The sequence below is a fragment of the Mustela putorius genome, unplaced genomic scaffold (genome assembly GCF_011764305.1).
Source record: "Mustela putorius furo isolate JIRA1106 unplaced genomic scaffold, ASM1176430v1.1 tig00000695_pilon_pilon_pilon, whole genome shotgun sequence".
NCBI lineage: Eukaryota > Metazoa > Chordata > Mammalia > Carnivora > Mustelidae > Mustela > Mustela putorius.
Window position 1 is genome coordinate 2,461,656 of NW_025421447.1, and position 27,931 is coordinate 2,489,586.

The 27,931-nt window shown below is 49.8% G+C and overlaps 1 protein-coding gene across 8 annotated transcripts; it reads left to right on the forward strand.

The window, feature by feature from the left end:
* Positions 1-432: 432 nt before the first annotated feature.
* On the forward strand, positions 433-27,924 carry PI4KB (phosphatidylinositol 4-kinase beta). 8 transcript variants are annotated; one of them, XM_045083086.1, is made up of 13 exons: positions 433-1,029; positions 8,617-9,553; positions 13,981-14,025; positions 16,423-16,650; positions 18,749-18,976; positions 20,551-20,660; positions 21,183-21,287; positions 21,490-21,613; positions 22,413-22,678; positions 25,402-25,534; positions 25,781-25,901; positions 26,568-26,630; positions 27,042-27,924. In XM_045083086.1, the coding sequence occupies exons 2-13, from the start codon at positions 8,645-8,647 to the stop codon at positions 27,221-27,223; spliced, it is 2,514 nt and encodes an 837-aa protein (XP_044939021.1). In that variant the 5' UTR covers positions 433-1,029; positions 8,617-8,644; the 3' UTR covers positions 27,224-27,924. The 8 variants fall into 8 exon arrangements, with proteins under 8 accessions (XP_044939021.1, XP_004776783.1, XP_044939020.1 ...); XM_004776726.3 differs by lacking the exon at positions 26,568-26,630 and having other exon boundaries at positions 605-1,029; XM_045083085.1 differs by having other exon boundaries at positions 605-1,029; positions 25,402-25,552; positions 26,568-27,185.
* The last annotated feature ends 7 nt before the right edge of the window (positions 27,925-27,931 follow it).

Consider the following 27,931-nt stretch of genomic DNA (forward strand, 5'->3'; position numbering starts at 1 on the left):
AAAGCCTACCCAGGCAGGCGGTGACCTCGGAGGCAGGACCACGGCCTCGAGTCGCGCCGCTAACGGCGAAAGACTGACGCGGTTGGACCGCGCCATTCTCGAAGCGATAAGGGGCGTAATCTTGGCAGCGTCCTTAAACATGAGTACGAAAAGGGTGGTGAGGGTAACCATCTTCCCCGCCCGCTCTTTCTCTTTCTCCGCTCCCCGCCGGGCCCGCCATCCCACAGCCTAATTTACTAAGAGAGTCTTGTGGAATAGGCGGGGTGGGGGGGAAGCCACTCACAGCAATTATGGTTACTTGGTTGCTAACACAAACTGGCTCATTTACATAAATTTGCATATTCGGGTACTTATGGAAGTACCGGACGTGTCTGTACTTCCTTTCTAACAGGGCACCCGCACCCGCCTACGGACCTGCGGGTCTCCGCTCTAGGACAGCAGTAAATTTTCCCTTATCCAGTAAATTTTACTACCTTCTCGGTTCCCTAGCCTCGCAAACGCTACCTCTTAACCTCACGAACATTGGCCCCTCCTCCCACCCGTAGGATCCTCCCTTCATCCTCTCCTCCCTCCCCAGCTTCCAAACGCGTCTTCCCCGCCCCCTTTTCTATTTCTGAACAGGCATGTTCGAGGCAGCTTACCCGACTCCTTAGATTGCTATGGGATTGGTAGGGTCCTGAGCGTCTGAGAAACAGAAAGGCATATCCCAAGAAGGGTTGCTGGGACTCACAAGAAGAATTGAGCCCTTCTGGGATTTTTTTTTTTTTTTTGTGGGGGTGTCTCGCTTTTGCGGAGGGAAGGCGAGGAGGCTGGGCGGCCGGGTCCAACTTGAGGCAGTGCGAAGGCCCCCTCAGGCGGCGCCGAGGGCAGCCCCTAAGCTGGGGCTTGGCTCAGCCTCCGCGGCCGCTGTCAGGGAAGCGCAGGCGGCCAATGGAACCCGGGAGCGGCCGCTGCTGCTGAGGCGGCGGTGTCGGCAGCCCGACCCCGACCGCCCGTACCCCCTCCGTGGGGGGGGGAGGTCCCCAGGAGGTAAGCGACCCCTACCCCGTTAGTCCTCCTGGCCCTGTGAGTTGTGGGGGGGAGTCCCTCTCCCACCCTGTCCCGCGCAGCCTGCCCCCGCCCCCACACTTGGGTTTAACTACAAAACTGCCCCCTGGGTGGCAGCTGCACCCCGGTGCCTTCTCCACCCTTTCTCCTCAAGTCTAGGGTCTCCTCTGCTTTTTTGGCTTCCTCTTCTGATTAGCTCCTCCCTCCGCCCCGGGATCTCCCCCTCCCCCTTATCCCTGTTGCCTCCGTCCCGAATTATTTCTCCTAAGTCACTAGCCCTTTTCACATCAGGGTCCCTTTTGTAATGTCCATCCTTGTTTGCCCTTCCTCGTTATCTGTGTTGCTGCCCCCAAACCTTTGCCACAGCCTTCGCCTTCATCCCTTTTCCTATTTTTGCCCCTCTCCTCTTGTCTCCGTGCAGCGCCAGCACTGGATCCCATTTCCCTGAGCTCTCTTCCCTGTGGCCCTTATTCCTCTGTTTCTGATTCCATTACCTCACCCAGCTTCTAGCTTCCAAGAATTGCCTGTTCCTCTCCCCTTAAGGAATCTTGGGCCCTCATTGTCATTCCCAAAGTAATATTGACACTGTACTTTGACCTTAATCCTTATCCTTCTCTAGAGTCCTTTATGATCCCTGTAACTTTCTGTTGCTTCCCTTTCCCCCATCCTCAGTACCCCAACCTCTGGAGGTTTGTTCCCATAGAAAAGATCTGACAGTGCCTCTTCCTATTCAGGACTTCCATCTCTGGCACCTTGTCTCTTGAGTTCAAGGATTTTGCTAATCCTGTGATCCTTGGTTCTGCTTTCCCTATGGTCTTTATGTGTTTTCTGTCACATTCATTATCTCTACATATCACTTATTTCAGGATCAGCTAAACCTTGAACTGAGAAGAAAATATGTTGAGAGGACAGACAGGGGGAGGGGGAAGCCTCAGCTGTTTCACTCAGGCTTTTCTGGACAGAAGTGTGTTTCTGAAGGATGGAGTAAGTTTTGAAGTTCATATCAGGTTACATTTTGTTGACTACCCAGGATCAGCCACTAGGAGGGATGAATAGGCCTGCATGGAGACTGTGTGAGATTGTGAGAAATTTTGTTTTGGATTATTTGATTTTAGGCTTGTCCTTAAGAGATCACTGAGTAGAGTGTCTTCCAGATCTACAAGGAGTCAATTTACTGTCTGTGGCTTACTGGAATAGTTTTGGTTGATTCCATAAGGGCTTAGGCCTAGGGTGGAGTTGGGGGTAACTGGAAAAAGGATCTAAGACATTAGAAAGAGCTTGGACATTCAAAATCAGGACTCCTGGGTTCATTCAGCATGTGACTTCCTCAGTTGACCTCTAGAGTGACCTTTTTGGTAGAAGGACCCACTCTGTAGGCATCAGTGCAGTAATAGGCTACTTGTAGGATGTGGGTTGGGGGAAAATTAGACTTGGTTTATTTGTTTACAAAACATTCTGAGTTTCACAGATGAAGGGCTTTTTTTTTTTTTTTTAAGATTGTATTTATTTATTTGACAGATACAGAGAGAGAGATCACAAGTAGGCAGAGAGGCAGGCAGAGAGAGGGGGAAGCAGGCTCCCCACTGAGCAGAGAGCCCGATGCGGGACTCCATCCCAGGACCCCGAGATCATGACCTGAGGCTAAGGCAGAGGCTTTAACCCACTGAGCCACCCAGGCACCTGCAAAAGGCATTTCTTAGTAGTGGTTTAGCTGACCTGAGAGGTTTTCCTTCATTATGATCTCTCTATTGGGTCTTTCTAGTCAACAGCTATTTGAAAGACAAGCTCCAGGCCTGTTTCCTTTGTCTGCCTTGCCTTTTTTCTCCACTACATGAAGTTGATGACCACCTGTGCTGTTCCTCTTGGACTTGATCCATAACTCCAGATTCTATAGGTGGAAAGCGTGTTTGTGGGAAAGCCTTTTGAGGAAAACGGCTAGAAAAGAGAACTTGGAGTGAAGCGGGGCTCAGGAAACTAGTTGCTCTCTGGTATGCCATGTCTCTCTTGGCCTGTGATAGTGAAGAGGGCATGTGAAGTTGCATTTATCTTCCAACTCTAGGTCTTTTTGGATGTAATCATACTTCCTCTTCCCACTTCTCCCTTGTCTCTCTCTTAACTGTTACCCAGGGTGCAGTCTCCTCATTCTCCTCCTTTTTAGGAGCAGTTTCACTCCTTGGAAACATCCCCAAAGAGAAATTGTATTTCCCCTAGTTTCCCTGCTTCATTCTCAGAGCTGGGTCCATACTGCATGAGAACATGTTTGCTGAAAGCCATCCAAAGCAGCAAATTGAGATTCTTTGATTTGGGGAAGAAGTTTGGGAGGAACCTTTCAGTAACTGGCATGAGACAAGAGAGGGCCTAGTACAAGCACATTTGGGGCTTGCTGCAGGGAGGAATAGTTCAGAGCGAGGTGAATGCACAGGTTACTTTCTTTGCCATCTCTCTGTTTCAGCAGGGGCTCCCAGAGCTGGCTTGGGCTGTCTGACTGGATCTGCTTATATCAGCTCCCATGGCCCTTCACAGAGACTTCTCAGCTTGATTCAATATTGACTTAACTACCCTGAGACCACTGCCTTCCCTGCCTTTCTGCTGCTAGCTCGAGAATGCCCTCTTCCCTGATGCTAGTCCCCCACTGGGGCCTCGGGGAAGCATTCACGTGATTCCTGCTAGGACCTGAGCCTACTTCCTATTTGGCCCCAAGTTTTATGAGGAAAAAGTAGTACTTGATCTTCACTTTGTCCATTGAGGTCAAGGGGGAAAAATGAGCTGAGACCCTTTTAACAAAAGGTTTGAGTTAGACTTTGAGATATGAGGAGGAACTTCTCAACAGCTGAACAAGCAGCCTAAGGTGATGCTCTTTGGAAGAGCAACTTCTTTTTAAAAATTATCATCAAAGGTGGGGTGCCTGGCTGGCTCAGTTGGTGGAGCACAGAACTCTTGATCTCTGATTTGTAAGTTCAAGCCCCATGATGAGTGTAGAGATTACTTAAAAAAATAAAATCTTTAAAAGAAAATTATTATCAAAGGCAAACATGCACCTGGTAATAAATCCAATGGTACCTAAGAGTTTGTGGTGAAATCAGTAGTCCCTTTCCATTCTGCCCAGTCCTCCTTTAGAGTGAACATCTTAATTATCTCCATGTTTATTTCTGAAGTTTATCACCTAGCATTGGATAAAATGCTTGTGCCTCTATTTCTTGATTTTTTTATTTATTAATTGTTACAAAAGAAGAGTGAACATTAGAGGATTTATACTTCTTATTTATATAATTGTCATTATTATTTATTAGCAGCCCGTGTAATTTTAGATAACATATGTGAACTTCTCTTTCTTTTCCATGAACTCGTAACAGCCTCTTTTAACTATCCACCTTGTAGGATGAAGATAGTGGCTTCACTATCCTTTTTTCCAACTCATACGATCCATCTCAAAGGGAGGAAAATTGAGCTTGCCTATCTGCTTGGAAATCAGATGATCTCTTAAGACAATTCCATGAAAGTACAGGAACCTTTAAAAACACGAGGATTTGTCTGAACCAATTCATATTTTTCTAGTCCCCCAAGAAGGGAATGGTCATTAGCCTGGTGGGGGGATTGATTTGGGGCTTTCTGCTATCTTGTCTCAGCAGAGATCAATCCAGGAAACCCTTTAATGGAGATCAGTGGGGGGTTGGAGGGCTCTTTGCCTGGAATCTTTTGAGGTGATGAGAAACAGAAAGCCTGGTTAAACGTCCCCCTCCCTAGAGTTTTTGCAGACATTTACTTAAATGCTAAGTCATACAGAACACAAGCATGTAGACCTCTGTCCTCTGTAGCCACTGCTGTGCTCAGCCCTAAACAGCCCCCTGATGCATGGATGAGGATTCCCTGCATTACCCAGACAGTTAGCTGTGGAGCCCAACCAGTTTACTCCTCCGCTCCCACCCCAGTGCCTAGAAGCCAGCTGCTAGGCTGGGGTGGGGAAGGACTCTAAGGGTTCCTTCATCATCCAATTGGAAGACCAGTTTAGGCTCCCAATGTGAAATGTGAAGCCTCAGTTGTTTGAATGTTCTTGAGAGCATAAGAGCCATCTGATATTAAAGGTTTGGATTGTCGTCTTTTTTCCTGTTTTCTTGCAAGGGGAAGGATGATGAATATAGGACCTCTTCCTTTTTTCTTTTGCTTTCTAGTCTTTTCGCTTTCTTTAGAATGGTTCCTTACCAAAGCTATATTGTCTTTGCTTTTGAAAATGAATGAATTGATGTTGAAGATTGTATTAGGACTTAGGTGTTGGAGAATCCCTTTCCTATTTCTTATTGTCTAAATTGGCAAGTCAACACCTCCTCTCCCCATGACTTGTTTCAGATATAGCCAATCCTTGAGGCTCAGGAAGGCAAGGGAAGTCCAGCTCCAATTTGGTAGTTTCTAGTGGCAGAGCCACTAGAGAGGAGTCCAGCTTCCCTGCATCTCTTGACACCATCTGGTTCCCTGGGGAATAAGAACTGTGAGATGGGGGTCTGTTCAGTGGAAAATTCCCCTGAGTGCTGTGATGTGGGATTCCTGGCTAAGCTCTGGGATAAGAAATAATAATAATAATAATGGCATCCTTCCCTCCCCTCCTGGTGCCAGTAATAATCCCAGTAGTGATCAGTTGAGGCAGGCATCTGCTGAGGATCCTGGGAGGTCTGAGGTGCTGTATATGGGAGGCTATCTGAACTTCATGTCCCTTGGAAGTTTTGAAAAGTGGATTTCAGGAGCTTTTGATAACTTGGAAGTCTCTGGAGTAGAGGGAAGGGGAAAGATTTGCCAAGCATAGAGACACTGAGGGAGAAATAAAAGCTGGTTGTGTAAAATGACTGAGGCTATCAGCAAACCTAAAAGGTGGTGGTCTCAGTTGAATTAGAATGACCCACTGGTGCAGAGTGCTTTGCAGAGTTGTGGCAAGGAGTGATTAAAGCTTTCTTATTATTTCTGTGTAACCTAAAGTTGGCAAGTAGAGACAGCTTCACATAGGCAGCCATGCTGGTTCTACTACTCAGAGGGCTCTGCCTAATTTTAGGAGAGAGCATGATGAACGAGTTGCCAAATTTTTACTGATACCAAGCTTAAGCTGCATCAGAGAAATTAAATTCAGGGATGCGAACTTCTTGTTTGACAGAGTGGGGAGAAAGATAAACTGAAGTAGCCTTATTTGGTGATCTCTGAGAACAGAAGAATCCCCCATCTGTCTTCCTGCAAGACTTTAATAGTGACTGCTGGGAGGCAGGGAGCTAGACTATAGTATGGGCAGAGTAGAGTAACTGACTTTTTTTTTTAAGATTTTATTTATTCATTAGAGAGAGAGCGCGCAAGTAGTCAGAGCAGCAGACAGAGGGAAAGGGAGAAGCAGACTCTTTGCTGAGCAGAGAGCCTGATGCAGGGCTCGAACCCAGGACCCAGGGATCGTGACCTGAGCCCAGGGCAGCCCCTTAACCAACTAAGCCACCCAGGTGCCCCTGAGATTAACTGACTCTTAACATTTCAGAGGTGCAAGAAGAGGCACTGGAAGGGTGGTGGTGGGAAATGGGGCTTCCTGCAGTGATTAGAGAATTTGTATCTCAAGCCTCCTTTCACCAACCCAAAGTTATATGCACCCAGCCTTGCATCAAAGGCAACGTCGCTAATAGTTGGAAACTACCTGCGTTTCAGCTCCACAATAGATTCTGCCTTCCTATTGCTCACACTCTTGAGTTAATCTTAGATTCACTCTCATTTGTGTTTTTGTGAAAAAGCCTCTGAGCCTGTTGTTGACTATAGTCAGGCTCTGGAGCTGGGTTGATCTGACATCAACAATGTGCCTCTCCCAGTCTTTGCTTTGAAATTTCCTTCTGTTCTACTATTCTAATCCAAATTTGGTGGGGCTCAGGAGAATCGTCCTAGGAGGGCAGTGGCTTTTGTCAGCAATGTTCTCTCACCCCAGAGAGGGATTCTTGGTGATGTGATACCTGTTCCTCCCTGTTCTTTGGATGTTAAAGACCCATGAGCTCTAGCTGAATTCTTTTTGCCTTCTTCCAGCCTTTCTAGTTCTTAGGCTGTGTGTATGGTAATGGAGAAAGTAGTGTTGGGGGTAGGAGAGGGGTGTCATGGGAGATTCTTAGACAACAGGTTTTTGGGAGATTCTTAGACAACAAGTGTAACTCTGATTGACTTATTTCCTTATAAACAGTGTATGTGTGTGCACACACACACTCGTACACATACACACTGTTTCCTGATTTGTTAGGTGATTAGGATTCACCTAATATTTATTGAGTACTACTGCGTGCCAAGGACTGCGCTAGATCCTACACTCATGAAGTTTTCCCGCACAGCAGTAATAAGAAGCAGTAATAAGATGTGTTTTTCCCATTTTGCAGTTGAGGAAACAAACTCAGAAGATATATGCTTTGCGTAAGTTTACACATCTGATAATGGCAGAGCTAGGATCTTGAATCCCAGCACATTTGACTCCAAGTTCAGGAGTCTATCCACTATAACTAACTGCTACAGCACAAGAGAAAGGGGGAATGACGTCATGAAGCCAGACAAGCAAAGAATGGCACACTTCAGCAGGGGTGTTGATGGTTGTTTTAGAACTGTTTTCTTCTCAGTGAAGCCTGGATGTTATTTGCTGGCCCTTATTCCTTGGGAACTTTGAGTATGAAGGGAAGGTAAGAAAGTATCTGTGTCTAGAAAAACACATCAGGACTTGGATACGGAGGGGGGCATCTGGCTGGCTCAGTCGGAAGAGCATGGGACTCTTTTTTTTTTTTTTTTTTAAAGATTTTATTTGTCCATTTGACAGACAGAGATCACAAGCAGGCAGAGAGACAGGCAAAGAGAGAGAGGAGGAAGCAGGCTCCCTGCTGAGTAGAGAGCCCGACTCGGGGCTCGATCCCAGGACCCTGGGATCATGACCTGAGCCGAAGGCAAGGCCCTAACCCACTGAGCCACCCAGGCGCCCCAGCATGGGACTCTTGATCTCAGGATCTTGAGTTCCATCGAGCCCCACATGGGGTGTAGAGATTACTTAAATAAAAATAAACCTTAAAAAAAAAAAGACTTTGATACCAAATGGAGGTGAGAGATGCTTAGTACCTGTGTCTGGAGTGTTAGAGGAGTAAAGAAATACGATTTAAAGAGGAAAAGAGACAGGTATTGGCAGGCATGTCAAGAGAAACCACAAGACCACAAAGATAGAAAAGCATTTGAAGAATGAGAGACAAGGGAATAAGACCAGAATTGCTTCCCAGTGTACCTGAAGAATTTGTAAACCTATGTAAACATAACATATAAAGCAGCATTTTGCAAATGCAAGTTAGGAACAGAGGCTAAGCGGATAGCTAAGTGCAGAAGGAGGGGAGAGTACTGTGGTGATCAGCAGTGGAGGTAGTCAGGGAAGGCTTCCTGGGAGATGACTTCTCATCTGATTTTGAAGGAGTCTAAGAAGACAAAAGAGAGGAGGGGCCTGGGAAGGTTTCATGGTGGGTGAAAGGAAGACCGGAGGATGCACTACTAACCATTATGTATGTGACTCCCTTTCTGTCCCTTTCTCCCTCCTTCCTCCTATAGCTTGGAAGCTTGAAGTCTGGCTGTGGCCATGGGAGACATGGTGGTGGAACCTGCCCCGCTGAAGCCAACTTCTGAGCCCACTCCTAGCCCGCCAGAGAATAATGGGGGTTCCTTGCTAGGCGTCATCACAGAGGGGGTCGGGGAACTATCAGTGATTGACCCTGAGGTGGCCCAGAAGGCCTGCCAGGAGGTGCTGGAGCAAGTCAAGCTTTTGCATGGAGGCATGGCCATATCTAACACAGATACCCCACTGGAGTTGGTCAATGGGGATGTTTTGGACAATGCGATCCGTTGCTTGGACGATCCACCTGCCCAGATAAGGGAGGAGGAAGATGAAATGGGGGCCACTGTGGCCTCGAACACAGCCAAAGGAGCAAGGAGGCGGCGGCAGAACAACTCTGCCAAACAATCCTGGCTGCTGAGGCTATTTGAGTCAAAACTATTTGACATCTCCATGGCCATTTCATACCTGTACAACTCCAAGGAGCCTGGAGTACAAGCCTACATTGGCAACCGGCTTTTCTGCTTTCGCAATGAGGATGTGGATTTCTATCTGCCCCAGTTGCTTAACATGTACATCCACATGGATGAGGACGTGGGTGACGCCATCAAGCCCTACATAGTCCATCGCTGCCGCCAGAGCATTAACTTTTCCCTCCAGTGCGCCCTGTTGCTTGGGGCCTACTCTTCAGACATGCACATTTCCACTCAGCGACACTCCCGTGGGACCAAGCTCCGGAAGCTGATCCTCTCAGATGAGCTGAAGCCAGCTCACCGGAAGAGGGAGCTGCCCTCCTTGAGCCCAGCCCCTGACATGGGGCTGTCTCCCTCTAAGAGGACTCACCAGCGCTCTAAGTCCGATGCCACCGCCAGCATAAGTCTCAGCAGCAACCTGAAACGAACAGCCAGCAACCCTAAAGTGGAAAATGAGGATGAGGTAAAATGCCTGGGAGGGGCAGCAGGGCAAGATGGCATGGAGACAGGATGTCTGACATATAGTTCCTCTGTCCTTTTCTCTCCTTCCCTCTGTTTCATTTCACTGATAAAAGCATGGGATGTCAGAGTGGAAAAAGACCTTAGAAATCATGTATCCTAACTGTCTCATTTTACAGAGGAAGAACTTAGAGACCTAGAGAGATAGAAGTGACTTGCCTCAGATCATGTAGCTAACAGCAAGGCTTATAATCCTGACTCTGTCTAGTTGTTTTTACTCAACTTCACTGCCGTTCCATTAACCACCTACTTACTGAGAACGGTGGCAGAGACCCTTTCCACCCTGACTTGAGACCTGGGATAACTACCAGAACCTCTCAGAATAGCAGCCCTCAGGGAGGAAAAGGGATGGTGTGTGTGCTGGGGGGAAGGGTATAAATAGAGCCTTAACTTCATTCTCCTCCTCACTCCTCCTCATAATCCTCTGCCCCACTTTCCAAAGATCCTGCTTTTTGTTGACGTAAGAATAAGGTTCCTTCCCTGTCACTGAGGTGTCTGCAGAATGCCCTCATCCCTGCCTTTCCTCGGGGAAGGGATATCTTAGCATTTGGGAGAAGCACAAAGGGAAGAGGGAACCGGTCTTGGTGTAGAGGAAATCTTGGGCATGTCCAGAGACTAGTCAGAGACCTGAAAGCTGGAAAGAAGAGGAGGCCACAGGAGCATTTGGGGGTGTCCAGAGCAGGGAGGAGATAAGCACATCAGAAGGTTATGCCCACCTTCCATTCCATATCTGGACTGATAGCTTGGAAGTTGCCGCTGGACAATTGTCAGTGACCTGGTGTCCCAGCCAGACAATGATGCCCCAGTCCCCCCTCTGACTCACCACTGGCCCAGCTCTCATCCTGGCTGCCAGCCCAGCCTGGGAAAGAAGGGAGAAAAGAACAAGGAATTTGCACTTGTTGGAAAATGCATGTTGCTGTGGTGGTGGCATCTACCCCATGGGGCACATAACCCACCTACAGTTTTGATACAATGGGACTTCTTTTCAGCTTCTTTGAATCTGAGTGACCAGGGAAGGGAAAAAGCAGGACAGAGGGAGACTACAGAGCTTGCTTTCTGGGAAATTTCGGGTTTTGTTAGGATAATAATAGTGAAGCTAAAAGAGCTGACATGTTTTGGGCTCCTCTTAAGTTCGAAGTGTCGTGCCAAGTACTTAACGTTTCACCCTCAACAGTCTTAGGAGACAGGAATTATTTTACCAATGAAGAGACAAGCTTAGAGAGGTGAGGTGATTTGCCCAGCGTCCCTCAGCTGAGCCTCACATCAGGTGTTGCTCTTAATCATTCAGCTGAGCCATCTTGCTTATTTCTCAGCATCTGCATTCCCAAGTCCTCAGATATCCACTTGGGGAAGAATGGCCTAAGCCCATCTAGGTTTCCACAATTCCCTGCACAGGCAGAAGAGCACAGACGTTCTCAGAACCAAAATGGACCATTTTCTTTTCTGGTTGAGCTTGCAGGGAAGTTCAGAGTCATGAGGGAGGTTGTTGCAGAACAAGAAGAATCATTGACATCTGGTGGGACTAAGATCCTGAAGGGTTGGGGGCCCCTTCTCTTGGGGTTAAGCCTGTAGCAGTATATGTGTGGCAGCTGCAAGTGAGCCCCTTGGTGCCTCCTGTCAGGCATGGCTTTTCTCTATACTCACTTGGTAGTTGCTATCTTAGGACCAGAAAAGCTGAAGCCTCGGGCCTACTCAGTGCTGGTCCTTGGTCCCTCTTCCTTGGATCTAACTCCTTCCGAGGATGGGATTATAGGTGACTATGAGACACAGGTATTATGTGAGGTATTCTGTGAATTCTTTGCTAAATCCTCTGGGGTGGCTTCTCTGGCTGCCATTCTTCCCTTATCATGGATTATTAGATCCAGGAAAGGAAGGAGATACCAGATCCCTAGGCATTCCTGGCTTATCTGATGCCAGCAGAATGAGATACCTCAATCCACTGTGTGTTCTTAGGAAACGTGAGAGCAGGAGTGAGGGAATAAATATGAATATCTCTGGGGTCTGAGCATTGGAGTCTTCAGCACAGAGGTCTGTCCGAACCCCTCTGGCAGTTTGAAGATAGGTCTGTCAAGGCTTTTGTTCCCCACATACCAAGGGAATTGGTTTTCCTCCTCCTGCTCCTCCTTCTCCCCTGTTATGCAACATTCATTCACTCAACTGATGAGCTTGTACTGTGTGCACAGCACATGCCAGAGGCAATGAGGGATGAAGGATGAAGTGCAGCTCTTCCCTCCGAGAATTTGTAATGTGGAGACCCCATTTTATCTACAAGTCCATGTAGTGTGTATACTGAAACTTTACAGAATTTATCTGGTGGAGTTTTTGACTCTCTTGAAAGCTGTTTCCTGCATATAAGGAGGAAGTCTACAGTTTACTAAACAAAGCACATCATTATCTAAGGAGAAGTTCTGGAGGATAAAGTGAGGCCACTGAGAAGAGGCCCCTGCTCACGTAGCTCTCTTCCTGCCCAGAGTCTTCCTGCATGGTCCATTTCTGCCCAGATCTCACATGGGGGTTCTGTTTTCTTTTAATGACGGATCTTTCACATTCTCCACAACAAGCCAAGGACTCTAGCACAGATTTCTCCCAGCCCCCACTGTTTCAGCCCCCGAAGCCTGCTGCTTCAAAGCAGATTTTGTCAGCCTAATTGGAGTAGTCTGCTCAGGTAGTCTTTCTTCCCATTAGTAGCCAAATGGTAAACATTTTGACCTAGAATGGGGGTCCAGGGAGCAGAGATGATTTAGCTACCGCCCCACCCACTGCCCCACATCACGACACTCGAGTAGATCAGCTCTGGCTTTTCAGGACTATAACCTTTGTACAGAGAAATCTGTTGAGCGTCACACTTGAAGCCCCAGTGGGCCTTCCAGCCTGATGTGGTGTGATGTCAGCTTCTTGGCCTCAGCTTTTCTCCTGGAGCTGACTCAGTATGAGTGACTCAAGCCTACAGCGTAGGAGAGAGGAAAGGATCATAATATACCTCCCTTCCCCCAAGGCTACTAATGAGTCAGCCAGGCCCTGTCTGTGGAAGAATCAACTGGAGCATTGCCTGCTGTTCCTTCCCCAACCACCTCATGGATAGAAATTGAACCACTAAGTCCGAATAGGCCCTGACCTCCTCACTGCCTGAGTTCTTCCTCCCATCTCTCGCCAAAACAGAGGAGTTGTTGCCTTGAGATAGTATTTGGCCTGCCTTCTCCAAGTGCCCCTCTTCTCAGATTCTTCGAGGAATATCCTGACTATAGGACCTCCAGCTAGAAGAGAATGTAAACTGTGGAATAGAATTAAGTAGATGCTTGAAATGCTGATTGGAGAGTAGAAGCTCAGTGACAACTGCCCTCCTGCCCTGGGAGCTCCCAGGACTCTGTCTCTAAGTCCAGGCCCCTGTCCTCCTGCCATCTGTGCATGCATATTGCCACCTTCTCCCTGCCCTGGGAGACCTTGGCAGACAGAACTCAGATTGGGCCCATGCACAAGCTGCAGTAGAGCTGCTGGTGGCAAGTGTGATCACCAGCCCTTTTCCAGTAAGACACGGCTGGGTGAGACTCAGATAAATCTCCTAGGCTGGAACCTGGACACTTGCTGCCCTGCTGCTCAGCTTTCTCAGGTAGATGGAGCTAGGTCCAGCTCCCCAGCTTATGTCCAAAAATTGTAATGTACTGAGTGTGGCATGAAACAGATAGGAAGCCTGGGGAGGTTAAGTAGATAGGAGAGTTAGCCATCTTTTACACCTAGCAACACCTAGCCCAGAAGTCTCATGCTGTGGATCTGGGGTGTCCCTTCTCACATGGCTCAAGATTGGGACTGGTCTTCCCAGGATGATAATGAGGCTGGTTGGAAAGGAGACACCCCTGGTACTGAAGTTTAGTTCTTTGACTTCCACCCCAACATTTGCAAGAAGCTGGAGGAATGCAGGCATTCCAGTATGGGGGGCCATGCAGCTTGTTAAATTCAGTTTCTTTGTGGCGGCTTCACAGAGAAGGGTTTGGTTGGGAGCATGTGAATGGCTGAAGAGAAAGGAGGCAGCTAGGCGGTGCACTTACTGCCCTGAGGCACCCAGTTGTAGGGTATGTCCTCGAGGGAGAGCTTGGTGCAGGCCAGGAGAGAAGGGGAGAAAGTGAAAAGCCCAGGCCCTCTGTCTCTTCAGCCCTTCTGACCCTATGATCTGAGCCAGCCCTCCAGCATCTCCCACAAGTTTCAAGAATTTGGGCAAGTGGTGTTTCTGGGTTGACTTTCTCTCATTAAAGCAGCCAGATAGAGATACACGAGAGAAGCAGTTGCAATCCAAGTTGGAGCTAAATTCTTTGCCTTTGTCTCTCTCCCCTCCCTCCCTGCCTTTCCTCCTCCCCTTGTCCTCTGGCCCTTTCCCAGGAGCTCTCCTCCAGCACCGAGAGTATTGATAATTCATTCAGTTCCGTAAGTGGGGCCAGGCTGGGACTGGGTGGCAGGCTCCCCTCTGTGGCCGCATTTCCTCTCCGTCCCCAGGTCTTCTGAGTCCCCAGGCCAAGGCTGGAGTTAAAAGGTGCCTTTTCTTCCTGGGAGATCAGCCCTTCCCTCCCAGGACTCCCCAGCCTGGAGGAGTCCCCTGCCCTTTGTCACCAGTGCCTTGAGCCTAGGCTTAGTCCGGCTCAATCCTTCTCCCTGATGGAGCTGGGATGCAGTGCGACTCGGTCCTCAGTTCTGGGTCTCTAGAGCAATCAGCTGGGAGAGAGGTAGAATTTACCCCTGGACTGGAATCAAGAACTGCTTGGCAGAAACCCCCGGGATCCTATTTCTCCCACCCAGAACCCTTTCCCCATGGTTTCTGCCATCAGACCATCAAATATTTATTTGGTTCTTCTAAATGCTAGGTGCTGTGCTGGGGAGCAGACCCCAAAAGCAAACAGGATTTGGCCTGAAGGAAAGTTTTACCTCCCTACAGCCAGTTTTCTTTTTTAGTTTCAACCATCCTTCTTCCAGGTCTGAGTTCTTCCCTTTCCCAGCTCACTGCCCAGGAGGTTCCTTAATCCGCATTTTCCTTTCTTGTTCCCTCTGGACTAACCCCTGACCCTCTGGTCCCACAGGGTCTCAGACCTTGTTGCTGGGCAGAGACGTGAGAGGAAATGCTGGACCCTCTGGGAGTTTGGATGATTTTTTTACATTTTCTTTTTTATTTATCTACCCAATCCGTTTTCTTCCTTCTATGCGGTTCCCCTTTCAATCATGATTCCTATCTCCTCCCATGTGGCAGAGCCTCTCTCAAGGCCTGGGGTCACATCTCCAACATGCTGAAGGAACATAGCTCCCCCCCTTACCCAAATGCTCCTTTGAGGATGGGAAGGAATTCTGCCTTTTCTTATCTGAGTTGAATATGAATTGGTTAGGGTGGAGGGTCCTTGGAACAGTGACCATTTGCCACCTGAGTGGATAGATTAGGGATCAGGATAAATGAAGGAGTGAGTTTCCAAATTTCCTCTTCCTTTCTTTTGCTTTCTCCATGAGGCCCCTGGGATATTTCCAGGGACCACAAAAGCCCAGTTCTGCTGTCTTCTTTTCTTGATCTCTTTTCAACCCTGTCTCCCAAGGGCAGCCCCATTTGATTCCCCATACCCTGTTTCATTATTATGTGGGACCCTGAGCCAGTGCCCAGTGAGGCAGAGGCTGAGAAATGAGCTGTTCCTTTGAACCTTGGCTCTTTGCATATGCAGAGATGGACCCTGGTCCTACCCATCTTTCAAAAAGAAGTTCTTTTTTTGCAGTGTGAGGGTAGAAATTCTCAGTTCTTAGGAAACTAAGCAGGACCCACAGAGAGGGAGAGAAAGACCTGGTGAGTGAAATGCTGTTTTTTATAAGAAAAGGAAATACTGTTCTTACCTAGCTGAGGGGAGCTGGGATAGGGATGCTGGTGGTTACCTTGATGAAGTACCCCAAATGGTAGGACTTAGGCTCTGAAAAGGGCTCTTCTTTGTGTCCATCTTTCCCCCCACCCTCACCTCACTGCCCAGACGGACTTTGCCCTCTCTGGGAATGATGAAGTGCCCAGCCTGAGGAGCCAAGCTCATAGTAGTAAGTTAATATGGGGAGCCTGTCCCTAAGAGGTAGGGAGAGAGGACCCAAGGAGGAACCACTGAAGGAGACAGACCTTCAGGGCCCTTGTCAAGGGCTGACAGGAGCTATTGCTTTCTCCACCCACTCCCCACACCTACCTCCCTCTGTCTGCTTTTTCTGTCCCGGTTGATTGTTCCCTCATTAACACAGAGTCTGCTCATCCCCTTCAGATCTCCTGCATGTGCACTGACACCTTGTCAGAGATTGTAGGATGGATAGGGGGATGCTGTGAAAGGTAACAAAAGTTATTTGAATGGATTAAGTCCTTCTTTGAAAGGAGTTGTAGGGACTTAGAGTGCCCCTCCCTAGTTTGGGGCACTGGCAGAGGCCCTCAGCAGAGACTCAGTCCAAGGACCTGGAGATAAGTGAATTGCATCAAGTATAAGCAGCTCTTCTCTCTGGATGTTGTCCCCCCACCCATTTTGAAGCCTTGGGACAGTTCGTAACAAATTCAGGTCCAAAAGAAGAGGGGTACCTCCAGTGACACAGGTTCCCACCCTCCTCACCCTCAAGAATCAGCCTGTGGAGGAATGTGCTGGCTTTTCTATCTTTGCCCAGCTGATGTTGTCAGGGGTGGAATGGTGGCATGTTCCACCAGTGCTGAAAGATCGCTCCTTCCCTAGCATTCTCCAGACTTTGGGATCCATGGCTAGGAGTGGCTGAGTGGGCGGGCCACTTTTTTTGTGGTTTCTTCACCATCTTTTACTTTGCCCCAACCCCCTATAGCCCGTCAGACTGGCTCCTGAGCGAGAATTCATCAAGTCCCTGATGGCGATTGGCAAGCGGCTGGCCACGCTCCCCACCAAGGAGCAGAAAACACAGAGGCTGATCTCCGAGCTCTCCCTACTCAACCATAAGCTCCCTGCCCGAGTCTGGCTGCCCACTGCCGGCTTTGACCACCACGTGGTCCGTGTGCCCCACACCCAGGCTGTTGTCCTCAACTCCAAGGACAAGGTAGGTGAGCTCTGGCCCATACCCTACTCCCTATTTGACTCTTCTCCTGTGGTTGTCAGGTTCATGCGTGCACCCAGAGATGCTTCACCAACATCCTGGCCTCCACGGTTCATGTGCACATGTCAATCTAGACTTTACCTCAGTGCTGTTGTGATTCTGAGGGCCTTTTTGTCCCCCTTCTTTGGGCCTTGGTTTTCTGGACCAAATCTTTTTTTGTTTTTTTTTTTTAAAGATTTTATTTATTTTATTTGACAGACAGAGATCACAAGTAGGCAGAGAGGCAGGCAGAGAGAGAGAGAGGAGGAAGCAGGCTCCCTGCTGAGCAGAGAGCCCGATATGGGGCTCGATCCCAGGACCCTGGGATCATGACCTGAGCCGAAGGCAGAGGCTTTAACCCACTGAGCCACCCAGGTGCCCCAAAGAGGCCTAATCTTTTCAGCTTGCCTCTTCTTCCCATGTCTCAGCAGAGAGTTGCTCTCCAGTCTCCTTCCAGCCCTTTGGTAGCTCTTCCCCAGCCCTTCCATAACTCTTAGGCTTTCCAGATACAGTGACAGTGGGAGTAGAGACAGCTCTTATTTCTAAGACCTTTGCTGATCAGAGTGGAAAGGTAGAAGGAGAGAAGGATGCCGGACTCACGTTGGAGAGAATTAGTTGTCTGCTGATTGGAATGAGTACTAATGGTTCAGATTCTTCTTTCAGAAAAGTATTGAGGATTAGAACCCTGCTTGGAGCAGTGCCTAGCTTTTTCCCAGTCTCTGTCTTTGGACAAGCCCCCAGATGGGTTTCTAGGCCTCTCTGAAAGTGGTAATTGATAGTTTTACCCGAGTATATCATCTGTACATGTTGAAGCTCAGCTGGAACTTTTTTTTTTTAAGATTCTATTTATTCGGGTCACCTGGGTGGTTTAGTGTGTTAAAGCCTCTGCCTTCGGCTCAGGTTAGGATCGAGCCCCACATCGGGCTCTCTGCTCAGCAGGGAGCCTGCTTCCCCTTTCTCTCTGCCTGCCTCTCTGCCTGTCTTTTTTATTTTTTATTTATTTATTTTTTTTTTAAAGATTTTATTTATTTGTCAGAGACAGAGGGAGAGAGAGCGAGTGAGCACAGGCAGACAGAGAGGCAGGCAGAGGCAGAGGGAGAAGCAGGCTCCCTGCCGAGCAAGGAGCCCAATGCGGGACTCGATCCCAGGACCCCGGGATCATGACCTGAGCCGAAGGCAGCTGCTTAACCAACTGAGCCACCCAGGCGTCCCTCTGCCTGTCTTTTTTTAAAAAAAGATTCTATTTATTTATTTGACAGAGAGAGACAGCAAGAAAGGGAACACAAGCAGAGGGGGGGTGGGAGAGGGAGAAGTGGGCTTCCCACTGAGCAGGGAGCACAATGCGGGGCTCAATCCCAGGACCCTGGGATCATGACCCAAGCCAAAAGCAAATGCTCAACTGACTGAGCCACCCAGGGACCCCATCGGCTGAAACTTTTTCTTTTTTTTTAAGATTTTCTTTATTTGAGAGAGATTGAGAGAATGAATCAGAGGAGGGGCAGAGGGAGAGCAATGTGGGACTTGATCCCAGGAGTCTGGGATCATGACCTGAACTTGAAGGCAGGCACGTAACCAGCTGAGCACCCCTGGCACCCATTGGCTGAAACATTTTTATTTTATTTATTTATTTTTTTTAAAATTTTTAATATTTTATTTATTTATTCGACAGAGAGAGATTACAAGTAGGCAGAGAGGCAGGCAGAGAGAGAGGAGGAAGCAGGCTCCCTGCTGAGCAGAGAGCCCGATGCAGGACTCGATCCCAGGACCCTGAGATCATGACCTGAGCCGAAGGCAGCGGCTTAACCCACTGAGCCACCCAGGCGCCCCCTTGGCTGAAACATTTTAAAGACATATGCACTCTCTTGCCCAAATTCTTGAAATGTATGTTCATAGGACAAGTTCCTGCCCTGAATGTGGTGTTCATAGTATCAAGGGACTGACAGGTGAGGGCTGGAGCTGGGAGTGGACAGCTGGAAGGACTGTGTCAGCTGAGTTGAGATTTGGGGCATGGTGGTGGAGGGAAGTTGGAAATACTGTTCTCACATACACACTGCTCCTCCAGGCTCCCTACCTGATCTATGTGGAAGTCCTTGAATGTGAAAACTTTGACACCACCACGGTCCCCGCCCGGATACCCGAGAACCGAATTCGGAGCACACGGTCGGTGGAGAACCTGCCCGAATGTGGTATCACTCATGAGCAGCGGGCAGGCAGCTTCAGCACTGTGCCCAACTATGATAACGATGACGAGGCCTGGTCGGTGGATGACATCGGCGAGCTACAGGTGGAGGTGAGGGAGCTCCCGGGAGGTGGTACTGGGGCCCAGCACCCGTTCTCCAGGAACTTTCACTGTATTTGAGACAAGGCAACACACCCTGAGGCAGGCTGAGGCAAGTGCCTGTGGGGACGAGGGGGAAAGCTCTGAACACCACTAGTCTGGAATATTCACATAGTCTGGAGCTCACTTTCCTGCAGAAGGAATTTAGGTTAAATATAAGGATGAACTTCTAAGCCCAAGGGAGTGAGGGAAACTTAAAATGTTTCTTGAACATCTGCTATGTAAAGTTGTCTGAGGAAAGTAGAGAATAAGTCATACATTCATTCCTTCAAGAATTGTTTATAGAGAGCCTTCTTTATGCCAGCCTGGAGTACTGTGGACTAGTGAACAAGATGGCCCCTGCCACAAGGAGTTGATGACTTAAAGAGAAAGCGAACAAAGCCAGTTAGCAGGTAGCTGTAGTATGGTGAGATCCAGGTTGTGCTGGGTCATTATGCCACCCCTGAGGGTGGGGATAGGATGATCTCCAGACTTGGGCCTGGGCACACCTTAAGTGATTCCCTGAGGAGCAGATATGTCGGCAGGGCCCTGAAGATGGGTAGGAATTCGCTGGACAGAGCATTTCCTGCAGAGGGAATAGCAGATGTGCAGACTGGAGAACAAGACAGCTCAGCTCGTTTGAGGAACCAAAGGACAACATTACCTGTGGCTGTGATGTGCAGTGTGGGTGAGAAGTGGTGAAGAAGGAGGCTGGAAAGGTTGGCGTGAGCCAGATTGTAGGAAGGATTCTGTCAACTATGGAAGGAGATTTGGACTTGGTACTGAGGTTGTGAAGAGCCAGAGCTGCATTTTATGTAGGACTGTGACACAAGCAGATGTCACTTTGTGAAGACATACTCTGTCCTTGAGCTTGCAGTCCAGTTAGGCAGATTGGATGCAGACATTTAAGGCAAAAAAATCTGTTTCCAGGATATACAACAAGACAGTGTGCAGTAAGTGATCTGCTCCGGAGGAAGAAAGGAAGGGCCTTGCTGTGGACCCTGGGGTCTGTTGGAATATTTTGTATTTGAGAGAGTTGGGAAGATTAGACTGAATGGCTGAGACTGAAGAAATGGTCAGAGGGTCCTAGTGGTGGACCCTGCAGGAGAAGGGAGCTGTATCCAGGGAAAACTCATAGTAGAAGGCCGAAAGTACAGCTTTCTCTGGAGGTCGTGACAGTGGTGTGCAAACCTGAGCACACTGGGGATCTTCTGGAGAACTTGTTACAAACCCATTCCTGGTAATTCTGCTTCAGACGGATGGTGGGATATGGTAATCTGTCTTGTAGCAGCATCCCAGGTGATCCTGATGAGGTAGTTTACACTTAGGGAAGCATTGCTGTAAGGCCCGTGTGAGTGCCCAGGCATTTGGTATCCAAGTGGTGAGGATGGCGTGGAAGCAGGGCAGGCCTTCTGGAACAGAGTCCAGAAGTTGGGGGGCTGTCTTGATGCAGAGGCGACAGCAAGCGTGCAAAGTGACTGGAGGAGCAGGTGACGGAAGTGAGCCTGTGTTTGGCGCTTCTGACCTGTGGTCCCCTGCTCTCCCAGCTCCCTGAAGTGCACACCAACAGCTGTGACAACATTTCCCAGTTCTCTGTGGACAGCATCACCAGCCAGGAGAGCAAGGAGCCTGTGTTCATAGCAGCAGGGGACATCCGGTATGGCCAGACTGCCCTGCCCCGCGTTCCTCCTCCTTCTCAGGCACTGCCTGTCTCTGTCCTTTCCTGTCTGTCAGCCTCTCTTTCCCTCTTCTCTCTCCTTACTCCATCCTTGTCCTGAGGCCACCAAAATTGAGGCAGTGAAGGTACAGGTTGAAAAATTACTGGGCTACCACAGAAGGAAGTTACATTTAAGAGAACTCCATAGGGAGTAGCATTTCTTGGAGTGGGTCTGAGGATTACATGTATCAGAATCAAGGGAGAGGGAGGAGAGCTTGCTGGAGATGCAGATGTGGAGCCACACCTGATCTGAATCAGAGTCTCTGTCCAGAAATGGGGAGGGCCTAGTAACCTGCATTACAACATGAATGCAGAACACCAGATTAGCAAAACTCTCAGCCCAGGTTTCTATCTTTGTGTGCCCAGAATCAAGGAAGGAGTGCAGGAAATGCCGGCATAGACAGGGACATGAGGCTCTGGGGTTACCTCCTCCAAGCAAATGATACAGTTTCTTCCTGCTAGACGGAGGCTCTCGGAGCAGCTGGCTCACACCCCCACAGCCTTCAGACGAGACCCGGAAGACCCTTCTGCTGTTGCTCTCAAAGAGCCCTGGCAGGAAAAAGTAAGGTGAGTTGGATGGGTGTGGTTTCCAAAGCTTGGAGGTGGCCTTAGGTACTCACTGCCCCATCTGTCTTGTCCGCCAGTCTCTCCCAAACTATCAGGCTCCCAGGCGTCTGAGTCCTTGCCTTGTGGGAAGTTTGATTTGGACTTCAGGCGGAAAGCAAGTTCTGTCCTCCACCTTTGACACCTTTTGTTTCTTTCTTCACAGGCGAATCAGAGAGGGCTCCCCATATGGCCACCTCCCCAATTGGCGGCTCCTGTCAGTCATCGTCAAGTGTGGGGATGATCTTCGACAGGAGCTCCTGGCCTTCCAGGTGTTGAAGCAACTGCAGGTAAGAGAGGCAGGGAGGAGAAAGAGGAACTCGGTCCAGCTGAGGTGAGCATGCAGGTTGTTCCACAAGTTGTTCCACGGGGAGCTCTGCTAGGGACCAGCTTCCTACCCAGGTTTAAACTAGATGCAGACCCTGCACCGTTCCTGGCTTACGTCCCCAGGAACTACAGCCACAAGAACAGCTCCACAGCGACCCCTCGTGGCCCTTTTGTGACCTGCTCCTGCTGTGATCTCTGAACTCTGGGAGGCTAGATTTGTCCTTTTAGTCTAACTGGTCTGTGGCAGCTGGTTTGCAGGGTGCGGAGATGTTGATCCCCTGAACCTTTGGACTGGTTGCCTGCAAGCAACTTTACTTGTCAATCCTATTCTTTCTATAAATACTGTCGCTTTTTTAAGAGGATTTCTTTGGACCTAAATCCTTTCCTGTTTTCTTCGTATTATTTGAATTTGGATTAATGGCTCACATTCTCTAGGCCTGTGAGGTGTCAGTGTGGTTTCCTGTCCTCCCTGCCTTTTGGGGGCTTTCTACCTATACGATGTCTTTCTAACGTACTTCCCTATATCTTGTCGCACCCTGGGGCACGAGGGGCAGAGAGGTGAAGGAGGAGCAAGGGTTTGAGCAAGGGCTTGTCTCAGAACTCCCTGGTCCTCAGGGGGATCGATGGGTTTTACTCACTTGATGACCTGGAATCCAAGGCCACAAGGATAGGAACTGTTCGTGGTTGCAGACAGAGGGGGATTTTTGCCTCCTCCCCTAGTTCGGAAAGATGATAGTTGCGTGCCTCTGTGTCTCCTCACAGTCCATTTGGGAACAGGAGCGAGTGCCCCTGTGGATCAAGCCATACAAGATCCTTGTGATTTCTGCTGACAGTGGCATGATTGAACCCGTAGTCAACGCTGTGTCCATTCACCAGGTGAAGAAGCAGTCCCAGCTCTCCTTGCTTGATTACTTCCTGCAGGAGCACGGCAGTTACACCACTGAGGCATTCCTCAGTGCACAGCGCAATTTTGTACAAAGTTGTGCTGGCTATTGCTTGGTCTGCTACCTACTGCAAGTGAAGGACAGGTGGGTGAACTCTTTATCCTAACCTCATCCCTTTGTGAGAGTTCTCACTTATCTCTTCACCACCTCCCATTGCCTAGATATAAAAGTGGAATGAACAACACATTTTAAGCAGAGACGTGTTTGTGTGCCGTTAAGCAGTGAGGCAGACCAGTTAGTGCCAGGGTACAGGGGCAGAGAGGTGAAGGAGGAGCAAGGGTTTGAGCAAGGCTGATGAGAACAGAGACACCTGTGAGGGGAAGGACGCTCCAAGTGAGAAGGCAGCTCAGGGTGCTGGAAGATCAGGCTACCCTGCCAGGCTGGTAAGCAGGCAGTGGCTCCGCTCTGTAGGAGAGCTGAGGTCAGGTGAGAAGGGCAGTGGATATGAATCTGAGGAGCTTTATTTTGTAGGCAGAGGAGTGATGAGAGCCAGCCTTTGTTTAGTGACTGCCCCCAGGACTCAGAGGGTGAGAGTGGGTGTACCTGGGTCTTCCACAAAGCAGGAGGTCCTGAGGCCTGGCCTGATGGTAGCGGCTGCCCGCAGAGCAGAAAAGAGAAGATGGGTATGAGGAACATGCTGGATGTACAGTTGTGCTCCCAGCCCTGAACTCTCCTTCTTGTTCCAACATGTGAATTTCAAAACTTTTAAGTATCTCTTGTTTTGCCCAGAGCTGTCATTTCTTCCGATATCACATTGACCTTTGTGAGCTCCAGCTTCATATATAGGTGAGCACGTCAGACAGAATGATACCACCTGGGGTCTTGCTTTCTAAGACCATCTCCAGAGAGTGACTCAGGGTCAGTGTCTTGAGTGCTCCTGTGAGTCGTGCCTCTCACCAGGCAGAGGGCAGCCTCCTGAAAAGGCCGAGACGCGGTGGCCTGTGCTCCTTCGGTTCCTAGTGACATGGCAGCACATGCAGACCTAACTCACAGGTCTGCATATCAGAAATCTAGTTATCGGTTAAGTGCCTGCCATTCTTATATGAAAACCCTGTCAGGCAGACATTTCCTTGTGAGGGAAGTAAGGGCCGGGGAGCTTTCAAGACCTGTGGTTATTCTCCACTGCCCGCCCTGTAAATGAGCCCGGCAGCAGCTCTGTATGCACAGGCTGACGGGAAATGTAACTGTTGATAAGGAGTTTGGTTGCAAGCTTTAGATTGTCCCTGAAGAAGCAGGGTTTTGAATCCAGGGCCAACGGAGCCTAGACCTGAGCCCCAGATTGAGTAAGTGGGTGGCATGGAGGCAGGGGCTAGTCAGGCCTCTGGGCTTTCCTGTAGAAAACCAGTATGTTGGGAAGGTTAGAGTCCGTCCCTTCAAAGAGGGGGATGGTACTGCAGCTGATAGACCTTTTATAATAACTTGGAGAAAGAACAGATGTGGTGAAGCCAGGAATGGAATCTGCCAGTGGAAAGAAGTGGCAACAGTGAACGGGCCTCAGACTGGAATCAGGTGGGGGGTCTCCTTAACTGCTTCAGGATGAGTCCCAAACAACTTTGCAGCTGGAGCTAACACCAGCTAACACCAGGAGAGAAGCTGCCCCTCCATAGCCTTGGGACCTTGTGTACAAAAGTCACTTTTCCTCCCCCAGCCTCTGTTTCGTCACCTGTAAAATGAGACGTTGGAGGAGGACATCTAGAACCTTTCTTACTCCCAAGATTGTGTCTTTGTTGGTAAATTTGCCATGCTTTCCCCAAGGGGAAAGGACTGAGTAGGGACTGGTTCTCTCTCCATCCCCCTCTTCTGGCCAGACCAAACCTAGAGAAGGTGGCTTCAGACCTGGGGCTCTTAGCCTAACAAAGCCTCTCTTGACACAGAGGCTGTCTCTTATGCTGAATGGGCCAGTCTCACATGCTTAGCATTTTAAAGATTTTATTTATTTACTTGACAGAGCGAGATCACAAGTAGGCAGAGAGAGAGAGAGAGAGAGAAGGAAGCAGGCTCCCTGCCAAGCAGAGAGCCCGATGCAGGACTCGATCCCAGGACCCTGAGATCATGACCTGAGCCGAAGGCAGAGGCTTAACCCACTGAGCCACCCAGGTGCCCATCACATGCTTAGCATTTTAATTGTTCTTTCTTCTGCTGGCCATTCATGTGGGAATCACAAAGACCTGGGGTTTATCTCCCTCTAACTCTTCTTCCTGCAGCTTCCCCCTAGTAATTGCTTCCTGAGATTTTTAACATAAGTGATCTTATGGAATGGTTAATGCCTACTCCTCTACTCCTTGGAGCCCCCACACAGTAATTAACATTTAAACTCCACCCAGCCGGCTCTCTTGTGGAGGGTCTCTGCTCTGCAGCAGGCTGACAGGAATTACCAGTAAAACTCAGGTAAGCAAGTTAAGAGTGGAGGCCTCCCACTGAGCTGAGGGCTTGGCCTCTGAGAGGATTGGCTAGAACTAGAGTCCTTCCCTTGCTTCCAGGTTCTCTACTCGGGATTAGTTTGGTTCCTAGAAGCATGCTTTTTAGAAAATGGAAATATTCTTAAACTGGTTTTAAGTTGTTAACAATGACAATTTCAACAAAATCATAATGATGGCAATTTCAGACCCCAGAGCCTTTGACAGCAGTTTACTTTTCTGATTTTCCTTCTTTGCTCTGATTAGCATTAGGTCATGAGAGGTAGGCAGCAACAAACTTGGCAGGAAGCTCACTTAACCTGGTATCACATGGCCAGGGTGTTGCAGCTTGAGGCCCCTGCCTCAGTCAGACTGACGACTGCCTCTTTCTCTCCTCTGCCCCCTCCTCAGACACAATGGAAACATCCTTTTGGATGCAGAAGGCCACATCATCCACATCGACTTTGGCTTCATCCTGTCCAGCTCACCCCGAAACCTGGGCTTTGAGACGTCAGCCTTTAAGCTGACCACAGAGTTTGTGGACGTGAGTCAGGAAGGAGAGGTGCCTCACTGTGTTCTTTCTCTATCATGGGAGAGGGAGCTGTGGGCTCCCCCCAAATTAGGGACCAACAGAACAGAAATGGCAGCGAGTCATGGTGAGGATAGGTGTCCTGGGAGGCTTCCTGCCTGATAGGAGAGTGGGGAAGTTGGAGTTTGGCATGTTTGCCCCTATGGAGGAAGTCCTGGCTGGCTTGTGAACCCCCGTGCACACATACATCTCCCTTTGCAGGTGATGGGGGGCCTGGATGGTGACATGTTCAACTACTACAAGATGTTGATGCTGCAGGGGCTGATCGCTGCTCGGAAGCACATGGATAAAGTGGTGCAGATCGTGGAGATCATGCAGCAGGGTGAGTGGGGAAGAGGCCTTGTGTTTGGGGACAGGGCAGTGCCCACAGTGCTTCAGGTTTCCCACTTGATGTTGAGGCCCCAGGGCATGGAACCTCCAAAAAGTGGATTCCACCTCAAGACTGGGGACAGTGTTTCCTAGGGGGTGCCATTTCATTTGTCCTTTGGGAGTCCTCCTGACTCCTGACGGAGCTGGGTCCCAGGGATGGGAGAGGTTGGGGGGGTACAGACTGCGGAAACTATCCCTTAGGCACCCTCAAGGAGAGAACAGCTCCATCTCCAGTCTCCTGGTCCCTGTCTCCCCATCCCTTGTCCACCTGATTTTTTGTTTCCTTCCATCCCTCTGGCTCTGCTCTTTGCCAGCCCCGGGGTTTCCAGTAACCACTTGCCTCCCTATTGGCCCTTGACCACTGACAGCCCTTTCCCCAGTGCCCCTTCGCTGTCCCCATACTTACTCCCCTCTGTGAGCTTAAAGTATTTCCTCTCCACTCTTCTTGATCTATTCTCCCTGAGCCATTTCCTCACTGCCTTGCAACCTAGAGTCTCTTCTCTCCGAGCTCTTTCGGGTCCTCGTCTCCATTCCCCCCTCCTCAAGGCTGCCATGTACACTTGGGCTAAGCTGCCAGTCTCCTCCTCCTCCTCCCCCCATCCCTGCCCCCATCCCACAGGTTGTCGCCGTTGCTCGGGAGCATCCCCGTCTGGCCCCGTGATGACGGTGGCCCAGGTCATCTGTGAGTGTCAGACGTAGCATAGGCAGAGGCCTGCAACCAGATAAGTGCCCAGCTCAGGGCCCATTCCCCAGACCCTCTTCCCAACTTTCCCTCCGGGTCCTGAGACTCTGCTCCCTCTGCCCTTCCAGGGAGGCGGAGGGGGGGGTGGTGGGCAGTGTAGTGCCAGCCCTCTCCCCCTCTGCCCTCACACCCTTCCCTAGAGGGGCTTAGGAGTATGGGATGAAGACAGGGCCCCCCCCAACTCCGGCTTCTCTTCCCAGGCAGAACTGCACCCACGGTCAGGGAGCTCTCTGATGTGGGAGGGAAGGGGCGCTTCAGACACCCCCAGTTCTGTATTAGCCGCTGTGGCTGCTACCACTGCCCCTCCCCACTTTGCACTCCATAACCCTGTGCCCTCCCCGCTTCCCCCAGGTTCTCAGCTTCCTTGCTTCCATGGCTCCAGCACCATCCGCAACCTCAAAGAGCGGTTCCACATGAGCATGACTGAGGAGCAGCTCCAGCTGCTGGTGGAACAGATGGTGGATGGCAGCATGCGCTCTATCACCACCAAACTCTATGACGGCTTCCAGTACCTCACCAATGGCATCATGTGACACCCTCCTCCTCAGGCCCAGGAGTGGTGGGGGATTCAGGGGACCCTCCCTGGGAGGGCCCTTGTCTGAGAAACCCCAAACCAGGAAACCCCACCCACGGGCAATGGAAGGCAAGAAATACAGAGGATCATGTGGTAACTGTAAAGCTTGCGGGCAGTGGGGGCGGGGAGGGAGAGCCAGCTGTGGGGCCAACTTGCCGGGGCTTCCCTGCCCCCAGTGGTGTCATTGTCACCATCTGATCAGACTGCGAGACTCACCGCCCTCCAGAGAACAGAGGTGATAGATGTTAGGGGCACCAGGGGCCTGCCTTCTCACCAGGGTCCAAGAGGTTCTTTCTACAGGCCATCCCTCCTCTGTTCTGGGTCCCATGAGTGGAGGGAGGAGGAAGAGTAGGTTCTTGGTACTTGGGACTTGATCCTGTGGTTGGCCTCTGGCTGTGCTGCTGCCCAAATCTATCCCCTCCCAGCGACTGGCCTAGGCCGAGTTCCCTTGTTATAGGTGGGCTCTGGCGTAGGGTCCTGCACCTACAGAGGTTCCCCATCCCAGGGGCAGGAAGGGAAGGATCACAACCCCTCTAGTGGATGAGGCTATTGGCCTGGTCACAGGGAATTCCTTGGCCTGATCCCTTTCCCACACCCAGGGAAATAGCTCTCAACTTTTTATTTTTAATTTTTGTTTGAAATAAAGTCCTTAGTTAGCCATCTGTGT

What these genes read in the sequence shown, in the direction of transcription:
- PI4KB (XM_045083086.1), top strand. Translation starts at nt 8,645, where the DNA reads ATGGGAGACATGGTGGTGGAACCTGCCCCGCTGAAGCCAACTTCTGAG. An exon ending in TCGGCGAGCTACAGGTGGAG is followed by an intron (nt 18,977 to 20,550) that starts GTGAGGGAGCTC and finishes CTGCTCTCCCAG; the next exon opens with CTCCCTGAAGTGCACACCAA. An exon ending in CCCTGGCAGGAAAAAGTAAG is followed by an intron (nt 21,288 to 21,489) that starts GTGAGTTGGATG and finishes CTTTCTTCACAG; the next exon opens with GCGAATCAGAGAGGGCTCCC.